We start from the raw sequence: 20,429 nt of genomic DNA, 5'->3' as shown, positions 1-20,429 counted from the left end.
AAAAGAAACAAGTTTGGAATTGTCTAGTGTGATTACTAACTAGTGAACTGCTAAATATCAAAGCGCATCTCTCTGATTTTCTTTTCTCGCTCTTTGGTTCATGCACTGTCTGGTTGTGTGAAATGGCTGAATGATTTTAGATAGAGGATAATAAGTGTTTCTCTGTAATGTATAACTGCCAGAAAATGTTTTCCTGCTAACAAGGGTTAAATTGGTGTAAAGCGGCAATAGACCATGTTGGGAAATAACTGTGTCTAGTTTTAATGTGTTGTGGAAGAGTTGGTCCCCCTAAAACCTGTCCCTAATTGGACCAAGTCAAATTCGCGTAGCTCACTTCGGCAAGCTACCAGATCTAGACTTCGTCGAAGCTTCGACGAAGTCCAAGGGAAGGCACTATGGCGGAGAAGAGAGTTATCTTTTCATGTCTTGGCGTCTCAAATCTTATTAGCCAGAAAGCGCATGCGCGTAGTCTCGACCAGCGCGAGGTTTGCTTCTTTCTGAGTACTTTACGTCACAAATTGTACTTTACGTACTTGATGATGACGTAAGTTAATTTTAACACATAGTTATGTGTTCTATTTTGTTTACTGAGCACGGCCGGGACTAGTCGGCGTGAGCGCTGGGATTTCGAGTTTCATTCAACATGTCAATGCATCGCAGTATGAAATAATACAGGTAGGAGGTTAGTTCTTGTACTTCGGGTCAATCAAAGTCGATAAATTCATTCTTCACTACGGTATTGAGTCTGATTTCGTCGTCCATCTTGAATCGAAAAGCACTCTTCTTGCAAAAAATCCAACGCAGCTTCGCATGCCAAAACTTGCGAAGCGATGTAGTGGACGAAGTACTTCGCCGTAGCTGCGAGTTTTCGGTATAAAGACTTCGCAAAGCTTCGTGTAGTCGACTACGGGCTCAATTAAGGACGGGCTTTACAAACAAATTTGACGTTGTAGGCCAATCACTAGCGAGCGGACGTGTCTTCAAAATTCGTCCAGGATTTGTGCCAGTGAATTTATGCAAACGACTGTCATCCCAGTGAAAATGTACTTCGATCTATGTTTTCTGCACTCTCCATCCAATATAACATGTACGCTCTTTTACTTTGAAAGTATGCACATTGGAGCTGACATTTCATTGCCAAGCAGTGTGCTCTTGTCCCTCAGTGCAGTGCGATCAACAGATGACTGACCATGTGTGAGTGGCCTACAATGTCAAGTGGCTTTGTTTGCCCCAGTATTTCCAAGGATAAGCAACTCTTTCACAACAACAAAAAACAAGTTATTTCCTGAATTTGTCTTGTTTGTTTTTAATTTTAAGTTTTAACTTGAAAATACTGAAAAAGTAAATGCGAGTCAATCAACAGCAATAGTTTTAATTGCATAAGTTACACCCTTTCCTTGACAAAGCACAGTTATGCTGTAGTGTCTCTTCCTGAAGTTAACAACACAGAGCGACTGGTTTTGTGAAAGCTTGTCTTCTGACAAATAAAACATTGGAACTCGTCCTGTGAAACTTCCCAAATGTGAGAAAATGAGGTGGTAGGAGAGAGGTCAGTCCTGATTATGGGGGTACACTGACACACCTAAAGGACAGACAATCTGATATCAGGTTGTAGGAGAGAGGTCAGTCCTGATTATGGGGGTACACTTACACACCTAAAGGACAGACAATCTGATATCAGGTGGTAGGAGAGAGATCAGTCCTGATTATGGGGGTACACTTACACACCTAAAGGACAGACAATCTGATATCAGGTTGTAGGAGAGAGGTCAGTCCTGATTATGGGGGTACATTGACACACCTAAAGGACAGACAATCTGATATCAGGTGGTAGGAGAGAGGTCAGTCCTGATTATGGGGGTACACTGACACACCTAAAGGACAGACAATCTGATATCAGGTTGTAGGAGAGAGGTCAGTCCTGATTATGGGGGTACACTGACACACCTAAAGGACAGACAATCTGATATCAGGTTGTAGGAGAGAGGTCAGTCCTGATTATGGGGGTACACTTACACACCTAAAGGACAGACAATCTGATATCAGGTGGTAGGAGAGAGATCAGTCCTGATTATGGGGGTACACTTACACACCTAAAGGACAGACAATCTGATATCAGGTTGTAGGAGAGAGGTCAGTCCTGATTATGGGGGTACACTGACACACCTAAAGGACAGACAATCTGATATCAGGTGGTAGGAGAGAGGTCAGTCCTGATTATGGGGGTACACTGACACACCTAAAGGACAGACAATCTGATATCAGGTTGTAGGAGAGAGGTCAGTCCTGATTATGGGGGTACACTGACACACCTAAAGGACAGACAATCTGATATCAGGTTGTAGGAGAGAGGTCAGTCCTGATTATGGGGGTACACTTACACACCTAAAGGACAGACAATCTGATATCAGGTGGTAGGAGAGAGGTCAGTCCTGATTATGGGGGTACACTGACACACCTAAAGGACAGACAATCTGATATCAGGTTGTAGGAGAGAGGTCAGTCCTGATTATGGGGGTACACTGACACACCTAAAGGACAGACAATCTGATATCAGGTTGTAGGAGAGAGGTCAGTCCTGATTATGGGGGTACACTGACACACCTAAAGGACAGACAATCTGATATCAGGTTGTAGGAGAGAGGTCAGTCCTGATTATGGGGGTACACTGACACACCTAAAGGACAGACAATCTGATATCAGGTTGTAGGAGAGAGGTCAGTCCTGATTATGGGGGTACACTTACACACCTAAAGGACAGGCAATCTGATATCAGGTGGTAGGAGAGAGGTCAGTCCTGATTATGGGGGTACATTGACACACCTAAAGGACAGACAATCTGATATCAGGTGGTAGGAGAGAGGTCAGTCCTGATTATGGGGGTACACTGACACACCTAAAGGACAGACAATCTGATATCAGGTTGTAGGAGAGAGGTCAGTCCTGATTATGGGGGTACACTGACACACCTAAAGGACAGACAATCTGATATCAGGTTGTAGGAGAGAGGTCAGTCCTGATTATGGGGGTACACTGACACACCTAAAGGACAGACAATCTGATATCAGGTGGTAGGAGAGAGGTCAGTCCTGATTATGGGGGTACATTGACACACCTTAAGGACAGACAATCTGAAATGACACGGTCATAAAAAGGGGTGAGGGGGCGGGGAGGTAAAAAGGGGGTTCCCCTGTGGCGGGTTGTGAGACGCCTGGCACAGTCAGTGTACTAATTGTTGTGAGACGCCTGGCACAGTCAGTGTACTAATTGTTGTGAGACGCCTGGCACAGTCAGTGTACTAATTGTTGTGAGACGCCTGGCACAGTCAGTGTACTAATTGTTGTGAGACGCCTGGCACAGTCAGTGTACTAATTGTTGTGAGACGCCTGGCACAGTCAGTGTACTAATTGTTGTGAGACGCCTGGCACAGTCAGTGTACTAATTGTTGTGAGACGCCTGGCACAGTCAGTGTACTAATTGTTGTGAGACGCCTGGCACAGTCAGTGTACTAATTGTTGGGAGACGCCTGGCACAGTCAGTGTACTAATTGTTGTGAGACGCCTGGCACAGTCAGTGTACTAATTGTTGTGAGACGCCTGGCACAGTCAGTGTACTAATTGTTGTGAGACGCCTGGCACAGTCAGTGTACTAATTGTTGTGAGACGCCTGGCACAGTCAGTGTACTAATTGTTGTGAGACGCCTGGCACAGTCAGTGTACTAATTGTTGCTTGTGTGTTTTGCAGTTTCCACTGTGTTGCCGGTGATAGGGAGCAGTATACCACGGGCCTGGCTGGTCCTACTCGGCAACACAATCACACAGTATCCTTTGTCCAGTTAACACTGCTCTGTGTGTCTGTGTGTGTGTGTGTCTGTGTGTGTGAATGTGTCTGTGGGTGTCTGTGTGAATGTGTCTGTGTGTGTGTGGGTGTGTGTGTCTGTGAGTGTGTGTGTCTGTGGGTGTGTGTGTCTGTTTGAGTGAATGTGTGTGTGGGTGTGTGTGTCTGTGAGTGTGTGTGTGTGTGTTTGTGACTTTGTGAGTGTCTGTGTGTGTCTGTGAGTGTCTGTGTGTGGATTGGAGAAGAAGTAAAGGGGGGAGAGAGATTTTGTGCTGTGTGTAAAGAGTGAACTACCGTGCATACTTGCATGATGTATGTCTATTTTTCCCTACTTCTTGTACTCTATCAGTATATGAGAGTCAGTGCATGGTGTGTGTGCGTGTGTGTGTGTGTGCGTGTGTGTGTGTGTTGGAGTGGATGTGTGTATGTGTGTGTATTCATGTGTGTGCAAGTGTTCAGCTCTGTGCTAATGTGCGTACAAGAAGGGGTGCAAACAGGTATACAAAACCATAATGGCATAATGTCAACCTGTATCCAAAACTATTTCCAATTCCAGTACTTCCCATTTTCATTTTTGTATTTTTACACATCTTTTAATTTCTCGATCCCTAACTTTTGCTCAGATACATATGCATACGAGCAGTATTTGTACTGACCACAGAGTGTTCATCGTTGACGGTCACCCTGGTGGTCACCCTGCGCAAGTTCCTCAGCCTCATCGTCTCCATCCTTTACTTCAAGAACCCCTTCACCCTCTTCCACTGGTTTGGTGCCGCCTTCGTCTTCGGAGGGACCTTGATGTTCACAGAGGTCTTTTCCAGGTTAAGGCCATCGGACAACGGAAGGATTAAGAGTCAGTAAACTGGAGTGTTTGTGCTGTTTTTGATTTTTTGCAGGATTGTTGTTGACTGGGTTTAAGGGAATTTTATGAAATCCTGCGAGGCTCCCTGCATAGAAATTGGGATTGCTTTGTAACATCTCTTGGAAATGCAAGCTGCCATACATTGCAGCAGATGAGCAAAGATTAGTAAACTGTAGTCGTTTGATATGTATATGTTATCATTTCTTAATTTATTGTGAGCTGCTTTGGATTTAACTTATTGCTGTGGTTTTGCGTGGAGCAATCAAAAGAAATGTTTGCAGTGCTGTGTGTGATGTTGTGTTAAAGGTACCATCCTGTTCACAATCTTGTTCACCGCCACATATCTGTGGAGGCTTTCACAGGGAAGTAAGATCCTCCTTTTACTTGGACAATTACCAAAAATCAGTCGGGTGGTTGCTTTTTGTGGTGACGTTTTGAAGAAGTAATGAAGCAGATTGACATGGGGGACATGACTCCAACAGCAAACAGTCTCATGGTGCCCAGAAAGCAGCCTGGCTGTTGGGTTGTGGTGTCAGGGTGTCATGGTGTCATGTTGTCAGGGTGAAAGATACTCTTGTTCCAGTCATCAAAGTCTTAACAGATCTGTAGTGCTGAAAATCATGATTGTTTACGCAAGAAGGAATGTGTACCTTTATTGCTATATAGTCCCAAATGACAGGGTGTCTGTGAAGAAAATGTACAGTGGTACCTGCCATGAAAGGACAGCCTTGGGACCAGCCAAAATGTCCCTACGTTGCAGGTGTCCTTTCATGACAGGTGTACTTTGGTGGAGATATAAAAAGGGACAAGAGAGGTTGTCCTTTTAAGGGAGGTGTCCTCTCATGGGAGGGTCCACAAATTGCAGGTACTGCTGGACTGTTGTTACGCAAGACGGAATTTGTACCTTTATTGCTATATAGTCCCAAATGACAGGGTGTCTGTGTACCTTTATTGCTATATAGTCCCAAATGACAGGGTGTCTGTGAAGAAAACGTACTGTTGTTTGCAAGAATCCGTTTTCATCAAGGTAGTGCAGTATTATCAACTGTTATCTATGAATCAAAGAGCAGGTACATGTAAAAAAAACTTCTTTATATTGATGTTCAATACTTCTTGTTGGTACTAGTCACACATTGCCAGTTTAAGTAACAAGCCAAAGATTTATTTCTGCGGGTATATTTATATAAAAATCAAAAGAGAGATATTAGAGAGTGTTGTGCAGAAAAGATGAGGAGATATGAAAGTTAAAGGCGCATAGTTTATTTGTTGTTTGTGCTAAAAAATATGATATGACAGAAGAAAATGAAACTCAACATTTGGAAAAAGAGAGAAGTACGGATTGTCTTTTGCACAAATGAATCTGTGGAGGTGTTGCATTGTTTGTTTGACAGTCCTGCACCTAGTGTCAGTATGTGTAACAACAAGAGAAGCCAAACAATTAGTTTTATATTTGTGTTGTTTGTTATGCAAAAAGGCAATCAGTTTCATGCTCAGAGTACATTGGAGCCCCCTTGTAATATGTACGGCCAAAAGTCGGTCCATTTATGTCCCTTTTAAAACCTAATATTCTGAGATATCTGGAAGTAAAAAAAATCTATAACTTACTGCTTCATGTTGATCAACCTCAGGTGACCATATGCATTTACACGTATATTTTCATTGCCCTGTTTTCCATTCAGGATACTTACTGTACAGTGTTTCCAGTTCACTGATTTGTGATATCTTCATGTATGACGCAAAAGATTTGTGATACCTACATGTATGGCACAAAAGATTTGTGATACCTACATGTATGGCACAAAAGATTTGTGATACCTACATGTATGGCACAAAAGAAAACCTTGTACATCAGAAATCCAAAAACAAACAGACGGCCAACGTTCCAAATTTCAGAATAAAAAAACAAGAATGGTATGTTGCTGGAACGTTTAATTATTGACAAAACAAAACGTTACGTTCACAGATATATTGACCCAGCGGTCTTTTAAGTGCACAGACGAACACTAATTCAACAACATTTCTCTTGACAAAATTGTCAGTGGCTTGCAGGGAAGACACAAGCGAATGAGCAATAATTCAATGTTCCAACAACATTACATTTCTTGGTTTTTTTGTTCTTTCTTGTACATGAGAGATATGTCAGCTGTGTTGTTCTCTACTGTCGTTCGAAGGGCTATTGTTGCACATTCCTCAACTTGCGCGGGTTAAAACTCTAGTTAAAATTATTTCTGTTTTCTGCTTATGAGAAGTGGGATATGAACCCCAAAGACATATCACTGATACACTTAGAGCTCATATCAACCTAAGTGCTGAACTAACTGCATATGTTAATGACTTGTTATATCAGTGCACATGCAGTTCTGCAACTGTTGTTGTAAGCTATTAGCTGCTAAGCTTGACGGGCGCAATGGCCTAGTGGTAAGACGCCAGTCTCACAAGCAGAAGGTTGTGGGTTCAAATCCTGGCCATGTCAAGTGGGTTAAGGGTGGGGATTTGTTCGATCTTCCAGGTCATTTTATGTGCAAACCTGCTAGTGCCTTATCCCCCTTCGTGTGTACACGCAAGCACAAGACCAAGTTGTGCACAAAAAAGATCCTAAAAATCCATGTCAGAGTTCGGTGGGTTATAGAAAAACGAAAATACTCAGCATGCTTCCCCTGAAAGCGGCATATGGATGCCTGAATGGCGGGGTAAAAACGGTCATTACATTTAAAAACTGGGAGTTTTAGCCCATGAACGAAGGAGAAGTAAGCTATGTTTAGTTGTCTGTGGCTTTATTTTTTCTTGATTCAGAGAAATGCAATAGTGTAGCTTATTTTGTGGGTGCATGTTTCACTGCAGACAGTGTACAATATTGACGTGATTTTGTTTCTTTGTTTTCTTGTGGCAGTTGGAGCATTTCTGTGTACATGACGCAGGGTATGGCACTTTTTGAAAATAATATTGTCAACTTTATTTCTCTTGTCGGTACTTGCACTTGCAGTCATTCTCATAGATGATACCATACCATACACCTAGGTAGTTTTTGTTTAACAGCACAGTATTGAATATTTTCCTTACTGGCATCAGCTTTGATTGTTTTGTTTTTAAATTCTGTCTTGTACTTTTCATTCATGCTTGTAGGTGTTACCTTCTGTGTGTGTGTGTGTGTGTGTGTGTGTGTGTGTGTGCGTGCGTGCGTGCGTGTGTGCGTGCGTGCGTGCGTGCGTGTGTGTGTGTTCTAGTAACTGTGTCTGCAGTGGTCTAGGCATATAGGTCTTGTTTGATAGCTTTTGTGATGTCAGCACTAAATCTAGTTGTACTCTGCAACAACAAAAATAACAATACTTCGTAATCTTTCCTATTTGATATTGCTGATTTTTCAGTAAGCATATGTAAGTGTCGTATTGTATACTAACCTGAAATGATGTGCTCAGTTGGGGTTTAAAGAATCTCTCTGAATGGGAATATTGCATTATTAACTGATACATTTTTGGCTTGAAGTAGGTAAAGTAGTAGTGTCAAAATGATGTATAATTGGAACGGTTTACAGTGGTACCTCTGATGAAAGGACACCCTCGGGACCATCAAAAAGTGCCCCTACATTACAGGTGATCTATCATGAGAAATAGATTTGGGTAAAGATAATAGACAAAGGGTAGACAGCAGGTGTCCTTCCATGGGAGGTGTCCTCTCATCAGAGGTACCACTGTATTTTGCTGGATAATTAGAGGGTTAGCTCCTGGCATACATGACGTGTGTACTGATGTAAACACACATACACACGCATGCATATGATCTTATTATTACTACTTAGACTTTACAAATCAGATCTAGTCTGCCAATACTTGAGAATGTAACTACTGTACTGCCACAATACAGCTGAAATCACCTTCATTTGAGCAAATAATGATGTTTTACTTGTAATATGTGCTGCACCTTGAATTCAGAGACTGAACCTGTAATGTAAGATCTTGTTTGAAGTGTTTAAGTGTCAAAGCACGACCCTCGATCTCAGCCACAGACTGTTTTTTACACCAGTGTCATTTTGTGATCCTTGTTCTTGTCAACAAGGGTTTTCATATCCAAAGAAAATCTGGCGTTGTTTTCTGTACTGTCTTTGTTTGTGAGCTAATTAGTGGCAATGTTTGAAGTGTTTTATTAGAAATATCATACAATTTATTTGCTTTATTTGGTCTGCAATGGGTTTTTATTTTAGAAGTGTGTTTATTTCTTTGTTGAGAATACCCTGCTTACTAATTTACTTGTACTGTGCCTTATAAATATTACATGCTTGTAGTTGGAAATAATTGTATGCGTGTGTACGTGTGAGGGAGGGAGATAAAAAGAGTGAGAGGGTGAGTGTGTGTGTGTTTATTTATTATAGCAAGAACCTGTGAGCTGTCGCTGCTGTTGTAAAGGCTTTGATTTTTATGCAGTGAGTGGAAATAATAATTGTACTTGAAAATAAAAATGTCATCTGTGTACATAGGTCTTTATCTGTTCATTTCATTAACTTGTGTGTTTTATGATTTCCACGCACACGCATGTCGATCATGTATTTATGAGAAGGTTTTTCATGCACATGAACAATCAGCAAGTCAGGATTCGCCAGTATTAGACTTACCATAGATGGAAACACAATTTTCCTCCTGGCTTTCTCATGTACTTTATGCCAAAGCTTTAAAACCTCAAGTACTCTCTAGTTTTTGTGACTTCCTAAATGTGTGTCTGGTTGACCCATGGCAAATTTCAAGGTCACAGAAAGAAATTGAGTTCTCATGTCAAAAATGGAAAATATTTGTTTTCTGAAACATTTTTAGAGCTTTGGAATTTGGCTTGTTTATAGCCTCTGATGAGCCTCATGCATTCATTGTATAAGTTACAGCGACTGACCTCTGTTGTCTGTCTAGGTCACATTGGTGCCGTTTAGCAGCTGAAAATAAGAACTTTAGTGGAAATTTTCCTAATTTAGTTATACAGTAATTTCTTTTTGTACAATTTCTGCAGCTGGCTGGGCCCTATAACTCGGCACAGCCTGAGTTTCATGATTTGGGTTTATTTAGAAAGTTTGGTTAACCTCCCTCAAATTTCGAGGTCAAGTGCTTAGAGGGAAAGTACACATGTACCCATCAACAGTGCTTTTTCTGAGAAACATTAGAATTGGTAAGTTGATGTTTGTTGAGGATCTAGAGGAGTTGTTTGATATGTGTTGGACTTAATATTAAAGGTGGTCGTCTACATTTTTGCTTTTTTTCAATAATCTTATGGTTAGATTTTGCTAAAAAGTTATGTCAGATGATGAATGAACCATGGAGAAAAAAGTTATAGAAAAAAAAATATATGTAAAAACAGATTTTATTTTTGGGTAGCGTGACTCACGCTTCCAATATTTTGTTTTCTGTTTGCTGAGAACATGTGCTTTGCCTAAAAATATTGACGTAATCAAATTCATGTCACTATGCTTATAGCCACGCCCAAACAAGTGCAGCAACAGTTTGACACTGGAGCGCTGTCCACGCTTTTTTTTAAACGCACGAAATGCACGGGATTTGAGAGGAGTTTTGTGCTTGGCATTTTCCAAATAAGGATATCCTACTATGAGTACTACACGCTGGAATACTACAATGAATTTTCAAGCGGCTACACTGGCTTCGTCTTTCCTGATCGAAAGGGGGTGTATTGTTGATATTTGTAGATAATAGACTCTGCATTTTAATGGTCAAATGGTGATTTCGGTATAAAAATGTAGACAAGGACCTTTAATGGTGTGTTCACATTTGAGATACTCTGTTTAGAGGATGTAAACTCTGTGTGTTTCATGCCTTTGAAGATATGCTAATTAACAAATGTGATGAAGCCGTTTTTCACTTTTATTTCATTTTGTCTGTGTTGCCAAACTGCATGAACGCTTGTGTATAGGGACTGAAGCATTGGCTATTACATATCACCTTTGCACAAGCGCAAACACATGTGCACACATACACACATACACATGCAAACACTCACTCCTGCGCACACTTTCTCTTTCTCTCTCTAATATATATACATAACCACTGACAGATAGACACGTACACATTCTCTTTCTCTCTCTCTCTAATATATATACATAACCACTGACAGATAGACACGTACACATTCTCTCTGAAGAGAAAAAGTTGAAAGCAAAAGAACAACCAAATAAGCAAAGAATACGTTGACTTAAAGCTGAAGAGTAGCAATAAACTTATAATTAAGTGGCCTTTCGGCTTTGGAAAAGGGGACACAATTGAGCTGGAATCCAATTCCTAGTCTACCTTGGATACTGTCCCCTGATGTGTGTATGAATCTCCAAAACGTCCTTCCCGAGTCTCCCGCTGCAGGCCTTATGAAACGCCCGAGCTGCTCAGTCTGACAGCCAATCTTGAACCTGTAGCTTTTCTTGAATACATTGCCATGATGACAGATTCTCTCATGCACTGCATGTACAGCACAGTGGGTGAAGTTAGACTGATACCTCGCTGAATAGCTCGGGCATTTTATAGGATCAAGCGTGGAAGACTGGGTAGGACGGGTTGGAGACATACATGCACATCAGGGGACAGTATGATATCCAAGGCAGGAACAGATCGTTGGACCGAGCTGCATTGTGTTCCCTCTTTGTTTCAAAAGCCAACTAATTAGTATTATCGTACTCTTCAGCTGTAACTATACAGAGACTAAGATATTGCACTACATGTCAGTAGTGATCAGCTGTTTTACATGCTGTGAATGTCTGAGCACACTAGCATATTTTCATAGGTATTTGTATAGTTTGGCTGTGTGTGTGCGTTTGCCAACATTGTAAAGGCTTATATTGCACTGAGCGACAAGGGTCTGGCTACTAGCACATATGACCTGAAATAACTTGTATAATGATCCAAATCATCTTCTCTCTCTCTTGCACACGCACACACACACACACACAGTCACACACACATGCTTAAATAATTCACATATGCATGCACCTTCACGAAGAAAACTCCATTTTATGTCTTTTATTCATGGAATTGCATGGCTTTGCCAACATCCATAAAACAATCACCATATATGTCATAATTAAAATGCGAAATATTTTGAATGACACCTGTGATGGTTTAAGTATAGTTGCATCTCTGATGTGTGGATCTGTTCACAATCAACACCAAGATGATGTCCAATGATTCAAGATATCTTGTACCAACCTGTCCTTCACACACCTTTCATTGCAGCAGGTGAATAAATCAATGTACACACACACTGTGAAACTCAAACAGACACAGGCACACTATTATACATGTCATACACGCACACACTGTGAAACTCAAACAGATACAGACACACTATTATACATGTCACACACACACACACACAACAGAAAGTAACATTTATAGCTAAGTTGATACCACCATTGTCAAAATCTTGTCTCAAATAAAATAAGTTATATGTCCGTCTGTCGGTTATGTCCTAATGTTGTATATATATATGTCTTGTATACTTGCTATTTACATATTTAATATACATGTTGAAGGATGAATGATGATACATTGTAGACGGATGCATGTTATTGACTAAAAGCCCCACAATGATGTGCTTGGCAAATACAAAAAAAATTAAAAAATTAAAAAAATTAAGTAGATGTGCAACGCCAAGGCACTGCATACCCCAGCGAAAGACAAACCTCTCTCTCTCTCTCTCTCTCTGTCTCTCTCTCTCAAACACGCACCCACCCACATCCACACACACACACCCACGCACACACACACAAACACACACACACACACACACACACACACACCCCAAGTCACACACGCACACATACACACACTCACTCACACGCACTCACTCACTCTCTCACAAAAACTTCATACACACACAACACACACCCATACGCACATATGGACAGACAGACATACACACCTTTACAAACAAATACACATACACGCACACACATACACGTATGCACACACACACACACACACACGAGTACAGACTCATGCACGCGCGCGCACACACACACAAATACACACACACACACACACACCCCACACACACTCACACACACACGAGTACAGACTCATGCACGCGTGCGCACACACACACACAAATACACACACACACACACACACACTCACACACACACACGAGTACAGACTCATGCACGCGTGCGCACACACACACACACACCACACACACACTCACACACACACGAGTACAGACTCATGCACGCGTGCGCACACACAAATATGTACACACACACACCACACACACACATACACACATGCACACACACACACCACACACACACTCACACACACACGAGTACAGACTCATGCACGCGTGCGCACACACAAATACACACACACACCACACACACACTCACACACACACGAGTACAGACTCATGCACGCGTGCCCACACACACACAAATACACACACACACACACACACACACACACACACACACACACACACACACACACACAAACAGTAACACTAACACATGTGCACAAAATGAACACAAACACACACACCGCGCGAGAGAGAAAGACTACAGGGAGGCATGACGTCATGATGCATTAATTGACGTCAAAGACTTTCGACCGTGACGTATTCTTCTTACGCGAGCTTTATCCATAGACTTGGAAACTACGGAATTTCTACCCGTCCAAAGCGGCCTTGGGTGGCGTTTGCTCAAAAAATGGGGGCGCCAATTTTACCCACCGTATTTTTGTTAGTATGGTCCCAATTTTTGGTGAACTTCCATCTCCAACTGTGGCCCATTTTCGGGCACAAAGAATCCTTCTTTATCATGTATTATTCGGTATGCACATTTCTCAAATCGATTACAGTATAGCGTTCACGGGATACCTCCAGCTTCGCTGGGATAAAAAAAATAATAATAAGCTAAGGAAGGTACAGTTATAATGCTTAACCACTTATATAAGCTCCAAATACTCCTGCAACCCCCTTCCCTCCGTCGCGATATAACCTTGAACTGTTGAAAACGACGTTAAACACCAAATAAAGAAAGAACCTACAGCCAGGGCTGAGGTATCCTTAATCCCATACAACCAAAGTGTTTAATTTTATGCATAGGAAAAAGTGTTATGCAAAGTTTATTTAAGTTTCTACATCTCTTTCAGTTAACCGACCAACTGTATATTCACCTTTCAAAATTTAGCACAGAGTCAAAGCGAAAGACTTGAAAGTGCATGAACTGTTTGTCGTTTGTACAATCGCCGATTAAAGTCTGCAGGCCTTGCAACTGGTCCATTTATTAGCCATATAAGTACAACGGAAGCACTGTTAATTGTTTTAATTACAACAAATACTAAATGAACTGGACAGACACAGATTTAACCAGCCATCAGTAACACACACTATTTTACAAGACCATCCAGAATTTTATTCAACTTATTTCAAAAATAAGAATGTATATATAAGTCAAAAATATATGAATGTACAATAACACGTACATGTATCACATTAAAACCCTTCAAACATTTACACAATGTATGTATAAACTCATTATAATGCAGACAACACAATATGTTATAATCAAATGTAACAGTGTAATATGCCATTTTTCCCCATGCCTATGACAACATGCCATGGTGATTCTGTTCGGACAATGCATGCATGCACACCTGTATACATACTGAGCACTGCCTTGTGTGTAAACCAGTGGTCACTGTAGTGTTTTTTTGTAATCATGCAGGTATCACCTTGAACTTTATGTTAAAGGTAAAAAGAATATATACATCCCAGAAAAATACAATCACTTGGTCACTGGAACCAGACAACAACAAATTGTCAAATACAATCGAAACCAGTACCGGGCTGATCGAATGCATCGATTTCATCTTTAGTATTTTCACATAAAAACGGTAAGATATCGGAAATCTTTGTCTAACACTGGTAATTAACTCTTAAAAGTTCAAAGCATTATTCACCTGAACACTATACTTCTTCACTTTTTCTATTTACTTTGTTTATTGGATGGGGGTTGAAATTGACGTCATCTGTACCATTTTGCATTCAGTTTTAAAAACAAGACGGGGAATGAGAAAACTTACATTTTACTCCTAAAAGTTTGCATTCTAAAGCTTGCTATAATTCCACAATTTGACTTAGACGTGTGATCCTTATCAATCTAATTATTACGGTACAATTTGAAAACTCACAAATTATTAGGGGAGGAGGAAAAATAACACCTCATGATGTAGATCTGAAAATAATGCTGGTTAGAAATGACGAATACATATTGTGGTGCAAATAATGTGGGATAAGGTTATTCCCTGCAAAAAATCAACAATAGAGTAGCACCAAAAAATTAGAAAGAGAACAGCTTTAGCCGGCTGACAGGGGTGGTGTGCTTGACAAAGTCCCCAACTGAGTTGGACCCAAGCGCTGGTTGAAATCTCAAGCAAATCTCTATTATAAGGTAACTGTAATCCCACCTATAGTGCTTCCTTGTGCACACATACCATCCCTGGTAATTAGGCGACCTCGTTTTAAAGATCTAGAAACAAATTAAGCAATTCCACATGCACAACAAATGGTACAAGCTGGTATCAAGCCAAGCTGCATAAGTAACCAGTATGCAAGGCTGCATTACACCTTAATCAGTGCAGACCTGGGAACCCCTGTTTTGCACTTGGAGTATTCCCAAACAAACTTGGTGTACTTTCAGAAAAATGAGCCTACGTACTCCACACAGCATTTCAACATCCATGATTCAAACATGCTTCACACGCGTCCGTTGCACAGTTTTAAAGTTTACCAATACATGTGAAACAAATGCTTCTTTCAATGTTTACCGACGAAAAGTGTAATCATGTGTCAATCATGTGTCAATCATGTGTCAATCATGTGTCAAAATACTGGATCGGCTTCAGGATGTGCTTGTGAAGAAAACAAGTCTAGGAATTGTTCTCATATTTTTTTTCTCCACTGACCGTACTGATCGTATTCTAGACAATCAAGCGTACAAAGTGGTTCCTGCAGGACTCTTGCATATGACTGCTGTTAGCTGCATAGTAAGTAATAACTGCTGCACAGTGTTTTTGAGAGGACCAGCCCTATAATGTACTGTCACCTTTCACTGCTCATACTACGTTTATTCCAGGTAACCTCAACACCAATCAAGAAAATCCATCTTGATGCTGAAAACAACAGATTTTGGCAAACATATCCAATACACATACATGTAGCTGACATATTGTGAAAATCACGCAGAACCTGAAAAAAATTCACTCAAATGACAAAATCCAATTCTGTTGATGTCTTTATCACTGAAATGTACAAATGAACACATTCCTGCTTCAGCGGTCAACTCATGTCACTGTCAAGTCGTCTACTGCAGATGTTGCAACATCCCGGTACATGTACTTCTCATTTCTTTGCCACATAAGCTCAGTGACTAGACTGAGTAGCGTGACTGTCCCTGCACCCTATCTCCAAGGATAAACACCACCATTACCTTGAGGAAATTCTCCAGGGACAAGAAGTATATATTTATATATAATTACCACAAACAAAACCATTGATTTCTGTCTTTCAAGAATGTGGAACCTTTTCCGGTTCCTTTTTACTTTCTGAGGCCATTACAGAGCCTGTGCAAAAAGACTTCTTTGGTAACAGACCAGATAATAATACCTTGATGACTGGCACACAATACAGACCTTGCCCAGAAGTTTCCTGGTCAGTCTGTATCACTAAACGGTGGTACCTGTCACAAAAGACACTCTATAGAGGCCACCACCAATTGTCCAGGGCCTTGTTGTAAGTGGCCTTGCTTGACATGTACACAATACAGACCTTGGCCAGAAGCTTCCTGGTCAGTCTGTATCACTGAACGGTGGTACCTGTCGCAAAAGACTCAAAAGAGACCACCACAAATTGTCCAGGGCCTTATTGTAGGTGGCCTTGCATGACATGTACATTTTGCTAAAGATAATGCTTAATAGTCAATTTTGACAACACATGTACTTTATTGTGAGGTTGGCTTTCATTGGAGGGTCCTCCATCAAAGTTATCACTGTAGCAGCAAACATGCAAAGGAATGTGTCAGTCTACGCACTATTTTCTCACTGACTATATCTTCTGCAGACTAGATCTCTGTCGCTATAACCTATGTTGGTTGATGACAGATTTGCATGCCCTCTATGAAGAGCTTAATTCTCATTGACGTTTTGCACTCACTCGGATCCATACAGTCATTTGGCAATGTGTTCCTTGCAGGGATGGCATTGCAAATTGTCCAACGTAAACTCAGAATTTGAAGACCGTCTCTTGTTAACTCGAGTGCTGAGTGGAAGCAAAGAGTCCACTGAGGTATTCTCATCCAGGGGGTGTGCAATATGAGGCAGCACCATCACATATCTGAGCAGAGTAGGCTTTGGATCGGTAGACCTTCTAAGTCAACATGATACATCCCCCAGCTATATTTACCATGGGCCATCAAACTATCAATATCTTCACTGACGTTATTTTTATACCGCAGGCTTTGCATAGACTCAGCAATATCAACTGATATTTAAACTCTCATTTAACCAGTAAACTTATTCAAATCTTCACTGACGTATCCATACTGCATGCTGTGCATATACTGCAGATTCAGCAATATCAATTAATAAGCTCTAATTGTAATATGTATACCAGTAAACTATCAAAATCTTCACTGCCCTATCCATGCCCATAGCATAGGTTGTGCATATATATAGACTCAGCACTATCAACTGATAATTAAGCTCTCATTAAAATGTGTATACCTCTAAACTATCAAAATCTGAACTGCCCTTAATCCATACCCATGCGAACGCCAAGAAGAAGAAGAAGATCCATACCCATAGGGTTGTGCACAGATCGACTCATGCAGAACTATCAACTGACAAGGTCTCATTGTGTGGTGTCATTTGGCGAAGCAGACTTTGGACTGGTAGACGTCAATCAACACAATACATTCCCCAGCCAGTACTGCATGGACCATCAAACTATCAAAATCTTCCCTGATGTATCTATACCCATAGGTTGTGCATAGATTCAGCTACAACTATCAACTGACGAGCTGGCATTGTGTGGTACGTGTCATTGGGCGAAGCAGGCTTTGGTCTGGTAGACTCTCTGTTCACCGGCAGGCTGGACCTCCAGACGTTGCATGCGGTTGGGCGGCCACACGATGTATGTGGCTTTGCCTGTGATCAGTCCTGTGGAAATCTGCACACAGTTCACCACGCACACAAGCTGTCATAAGGATGATACAAATAATTAAGTCAACTGATGATGATGCTTCCTGTCCCACAGGTACAATGCTTAAAATAGGCACTGTCAGTGTCATTGACATTTCGCTAGCAGCCCAAGTCAACCCAAGTTAGCCCAGGTCAACCCAAAACCAAGAATGTTAAAGTACCACCTGTGATCAGTCTTATAGATATCTGCACACAGTTCAGCGTGCAAGCTATCAATTATACACTGGTGCTGGAAAATAGATTCAAAGCCAAAAATTCTAACCCGAATTAGCTCTGATCAATCCTACGGAAATCTGTATACGGTTGAACAAGAGAGCTTCCATGATACTGATACAAACGTATTAAACTGAAGCCTTGAGTCAAGCCTCCCAAATCCTTATTCAATATGCACTTCAGTGGTTGAAAACAGCAACATTCTCCTCACAAAACAATAACGTCAGTAATATACTCTTTACAAAAATATGAATAAAGTACTTCAATGAACTGTAAAAGTCAAAATGCAGTTACTGAAATGAAGAAGCCTTGAAAATTATTCTTTACTGGCAAAACTGATTTTCTTTGAAAGTTGCAATAAATCCAAATGTGTCACTACACCATTACTGAATTCTAATTAAGAGATGGCTCACACACTTTCTTCAACACATTAACAATGTCAGCTTAGTGCTGCTTACAACAATCCCTACACAACATTGTTCTAATGAGAAAGTGTAAAAAGAAATGACTGAATGATCTGACCGGTCCAAAGACATTGCTGTCCACACTACGTCCATGGTGGTCGCCCTCCACCCAGCAGTGACCGGTGGGCACCAACACACACTTCTCTTTGTCCAGGGTCCTGGGGATGTCAAATGTGTAAGATTGCATGTGAATGTACACAATGATTTCACTTAAATTACATGAACTTCAGTGACAATGTTAGGTTACACAAACATGAACCATGGGTACCCAACATCGCTTGACTTGCACACCTTCACACACACACACACACACACACACACACACACACACACACACACACACACACACAAAATTCCATCTCACACGGCATTAAGTCTCAGGAAACATGAATACAAGCATGCAGGAAAAAAAAAAAATATGGGTAGCGCCGTATCATGTATGGCAGCTCGCTTTCCCCGGGGAGAAAGCAGCCCGAATTTCCATGAGGGTAATCTCACTGGACCGTAAATCTTATCCAATCCAATCCAATCCAATCCAATCCAGGAACACACACACACACACACACACACACACACACACACACACACACACACACACACACACATACTCTCTCCCTCTCTCTCTCTCTGGCACTTTTGCTTACACACACACACACACACACACACATACATACACACACACAAATACATGCTCGCACGTTCTCATGCACGCAGACATACAGGCAAACTCTCTCTCTCTCTCTCTCTCTCTGTCTGTCTCAGTGTCTGTCTTTCTTAGTTACAAATCAGTCACAGCAAACTGACATAACCCCAGCCACAAGAAAACTCTTAGATCCATACACACAAACACGGGCCACTAATGACTGTACCGTCTTCCTAATTTTAAACGTTTCAACCCACATCAAGTTGCACCCCGACTGAAATAACACGTTGCGACTCTGCAACCATTACGCAGAGGTAAAGGCAAACAGCCTAGATTTGTTACAGGTGGGAAAAAGCTTGATTAGAATAATCAAGGGCAACATTAAAGGCACCTTGGCCGTCTGGATTAAATTTCAAGGTGCTTCAAGTCATTTGAAAACACCAGCCTGCGAAGATGTGACTCACTGTCTAAACATGTGCACGCAAGAGGTACTTCCGTACAGCCAAACACTTAGGTTACAGTTGCGCCTGGAAATTATGTTTTTCCATCCAGTATCAACTACAAAAACAAATGTGAGAGGCATATTGAAAGATTTGTTTTGCAGTGTTCCTAAATTTTCAACAACAGTGTACGCAATGGCGGATACCGATGCAGACCCACTGGAAGTTTTCGGCAATATCTTAGTTATTATCAGAGACATACATTGCTATCTATGTCTCTGTTATTATGAACATTAATTCGTTGGATTCCATAACAATCCCCTGAACATTATTGTGTGATTTTACAATCTCACCATCCAACCTTTTTTTTTAAACATTTATTACAGGTCTGTCATTTGAATCTGGCATCACCGAACAAAAAGTCTGTCAAGTGCCTGTACCTAACATCACGTGCAGCAGAGCTCAAGACAGCCACAACACGAGGCCTCACGCACTCATTCACCCCTGACCTCGGGGCCAGCGCGCAATCAACGCACCTGCTGAATTTTGCATCGACAACACTATACAATTTGCATGGCAGTCCAAAAAAACGCAGGAGCCTTCTTTTTGGCTGCAGACAAGAGCCGTTATAGCGGGGGAAAAGGTACGGACCTCTGAGGTATACATGCACGCATCGGAAAGTGTCAAAGCATGATATGTGACACGCACGATTACAGCAGCTGGCAGCGTACAGCGCTGATG

The 20,429-nt window shown here is 41.3% G+C and overlaps 2 protein-coding genes across 3 annotated transcripts in view; one reads left to right on the top strand and one right to left on the bottom strand.

Annotated features, from left to right (window-relative positions):
- LOC138965383 (UDP-xylose and UDP-N-acetylglucosamine transporter-like) overlaps positions 1-12,309 on the top strand; it is a 33,549-nt gene extending 21,240 nt beyond the window's left edge. The window contains exons 9-12 of the mRNA XM_070337525.1: positions 3,745-3,820; positions 4,461-4,690; positions 7,590-11,958; positions 12,014-12,309. Coding sequence (XP_070193626.1) covers positions 3,745-3,820; positions 4,461-4,690; positions 7,590-7,612 — 329 coding nt within the window. The 3' untranslated portion in view covers positions 7,613-11,958; positions 12,014-12,309. The remainder of the gene's footprint in view (positions 1-3,744; positions 3,821-4,460; positions 4,691-7,589; positions 11,959-12,013) is intronic.
- A 1,752-nt stretch (positions 12,310-14,061) lies between these two features.
- LOC138965381 (mitochondrial inner membrane protease subunit 2-like) overlaps positions 14,062-20,429 on the bottom strand; it is a 121,132-nt gene continuing 114,764 nt past the window's right edge. For both annotated transcript variants that reach the window (XM_070337522.1, XM_070337523.1), the window contains exons 6-7: positions 18,664-18,763; positions 14,062-17,896 (exon numbers count right to left, since the gene is read on the bottom strand). In XM_070337522.1, coding sequence (XP_070193623.1) covers positions 17,768-17,896; positions 18,664-18,763 — 229 coding nt within the window. In that variant the 3' untranslated portion in view covers positions 14,062-17,767. The remainder of the gene's footprint in view (positions 17,897-18,663; positions 18,764-20,429) is intronic.

This window comes from Littorina saxatilis, linkage group LG4, assembly GCF_037325665.1.
Source record: "Littorina saxatilis isolate snail1 linkage group LG4, US_GU_Lsax_2.0, whole genome shotgun sequence".
Classification (NCBI taxonomy): domain Eukaryota; kingdom Metazoa; phylum Mollusca; class Gastropoda; order Littorinimorpha; family Littorinidae; genus Littorina; species Littorina saxatilis.
The sequence above is the reverse complement of the archived record's forward strand: the minus strand, read 5'-3'. Positions and strand labels throughout refer to the sequence as shown.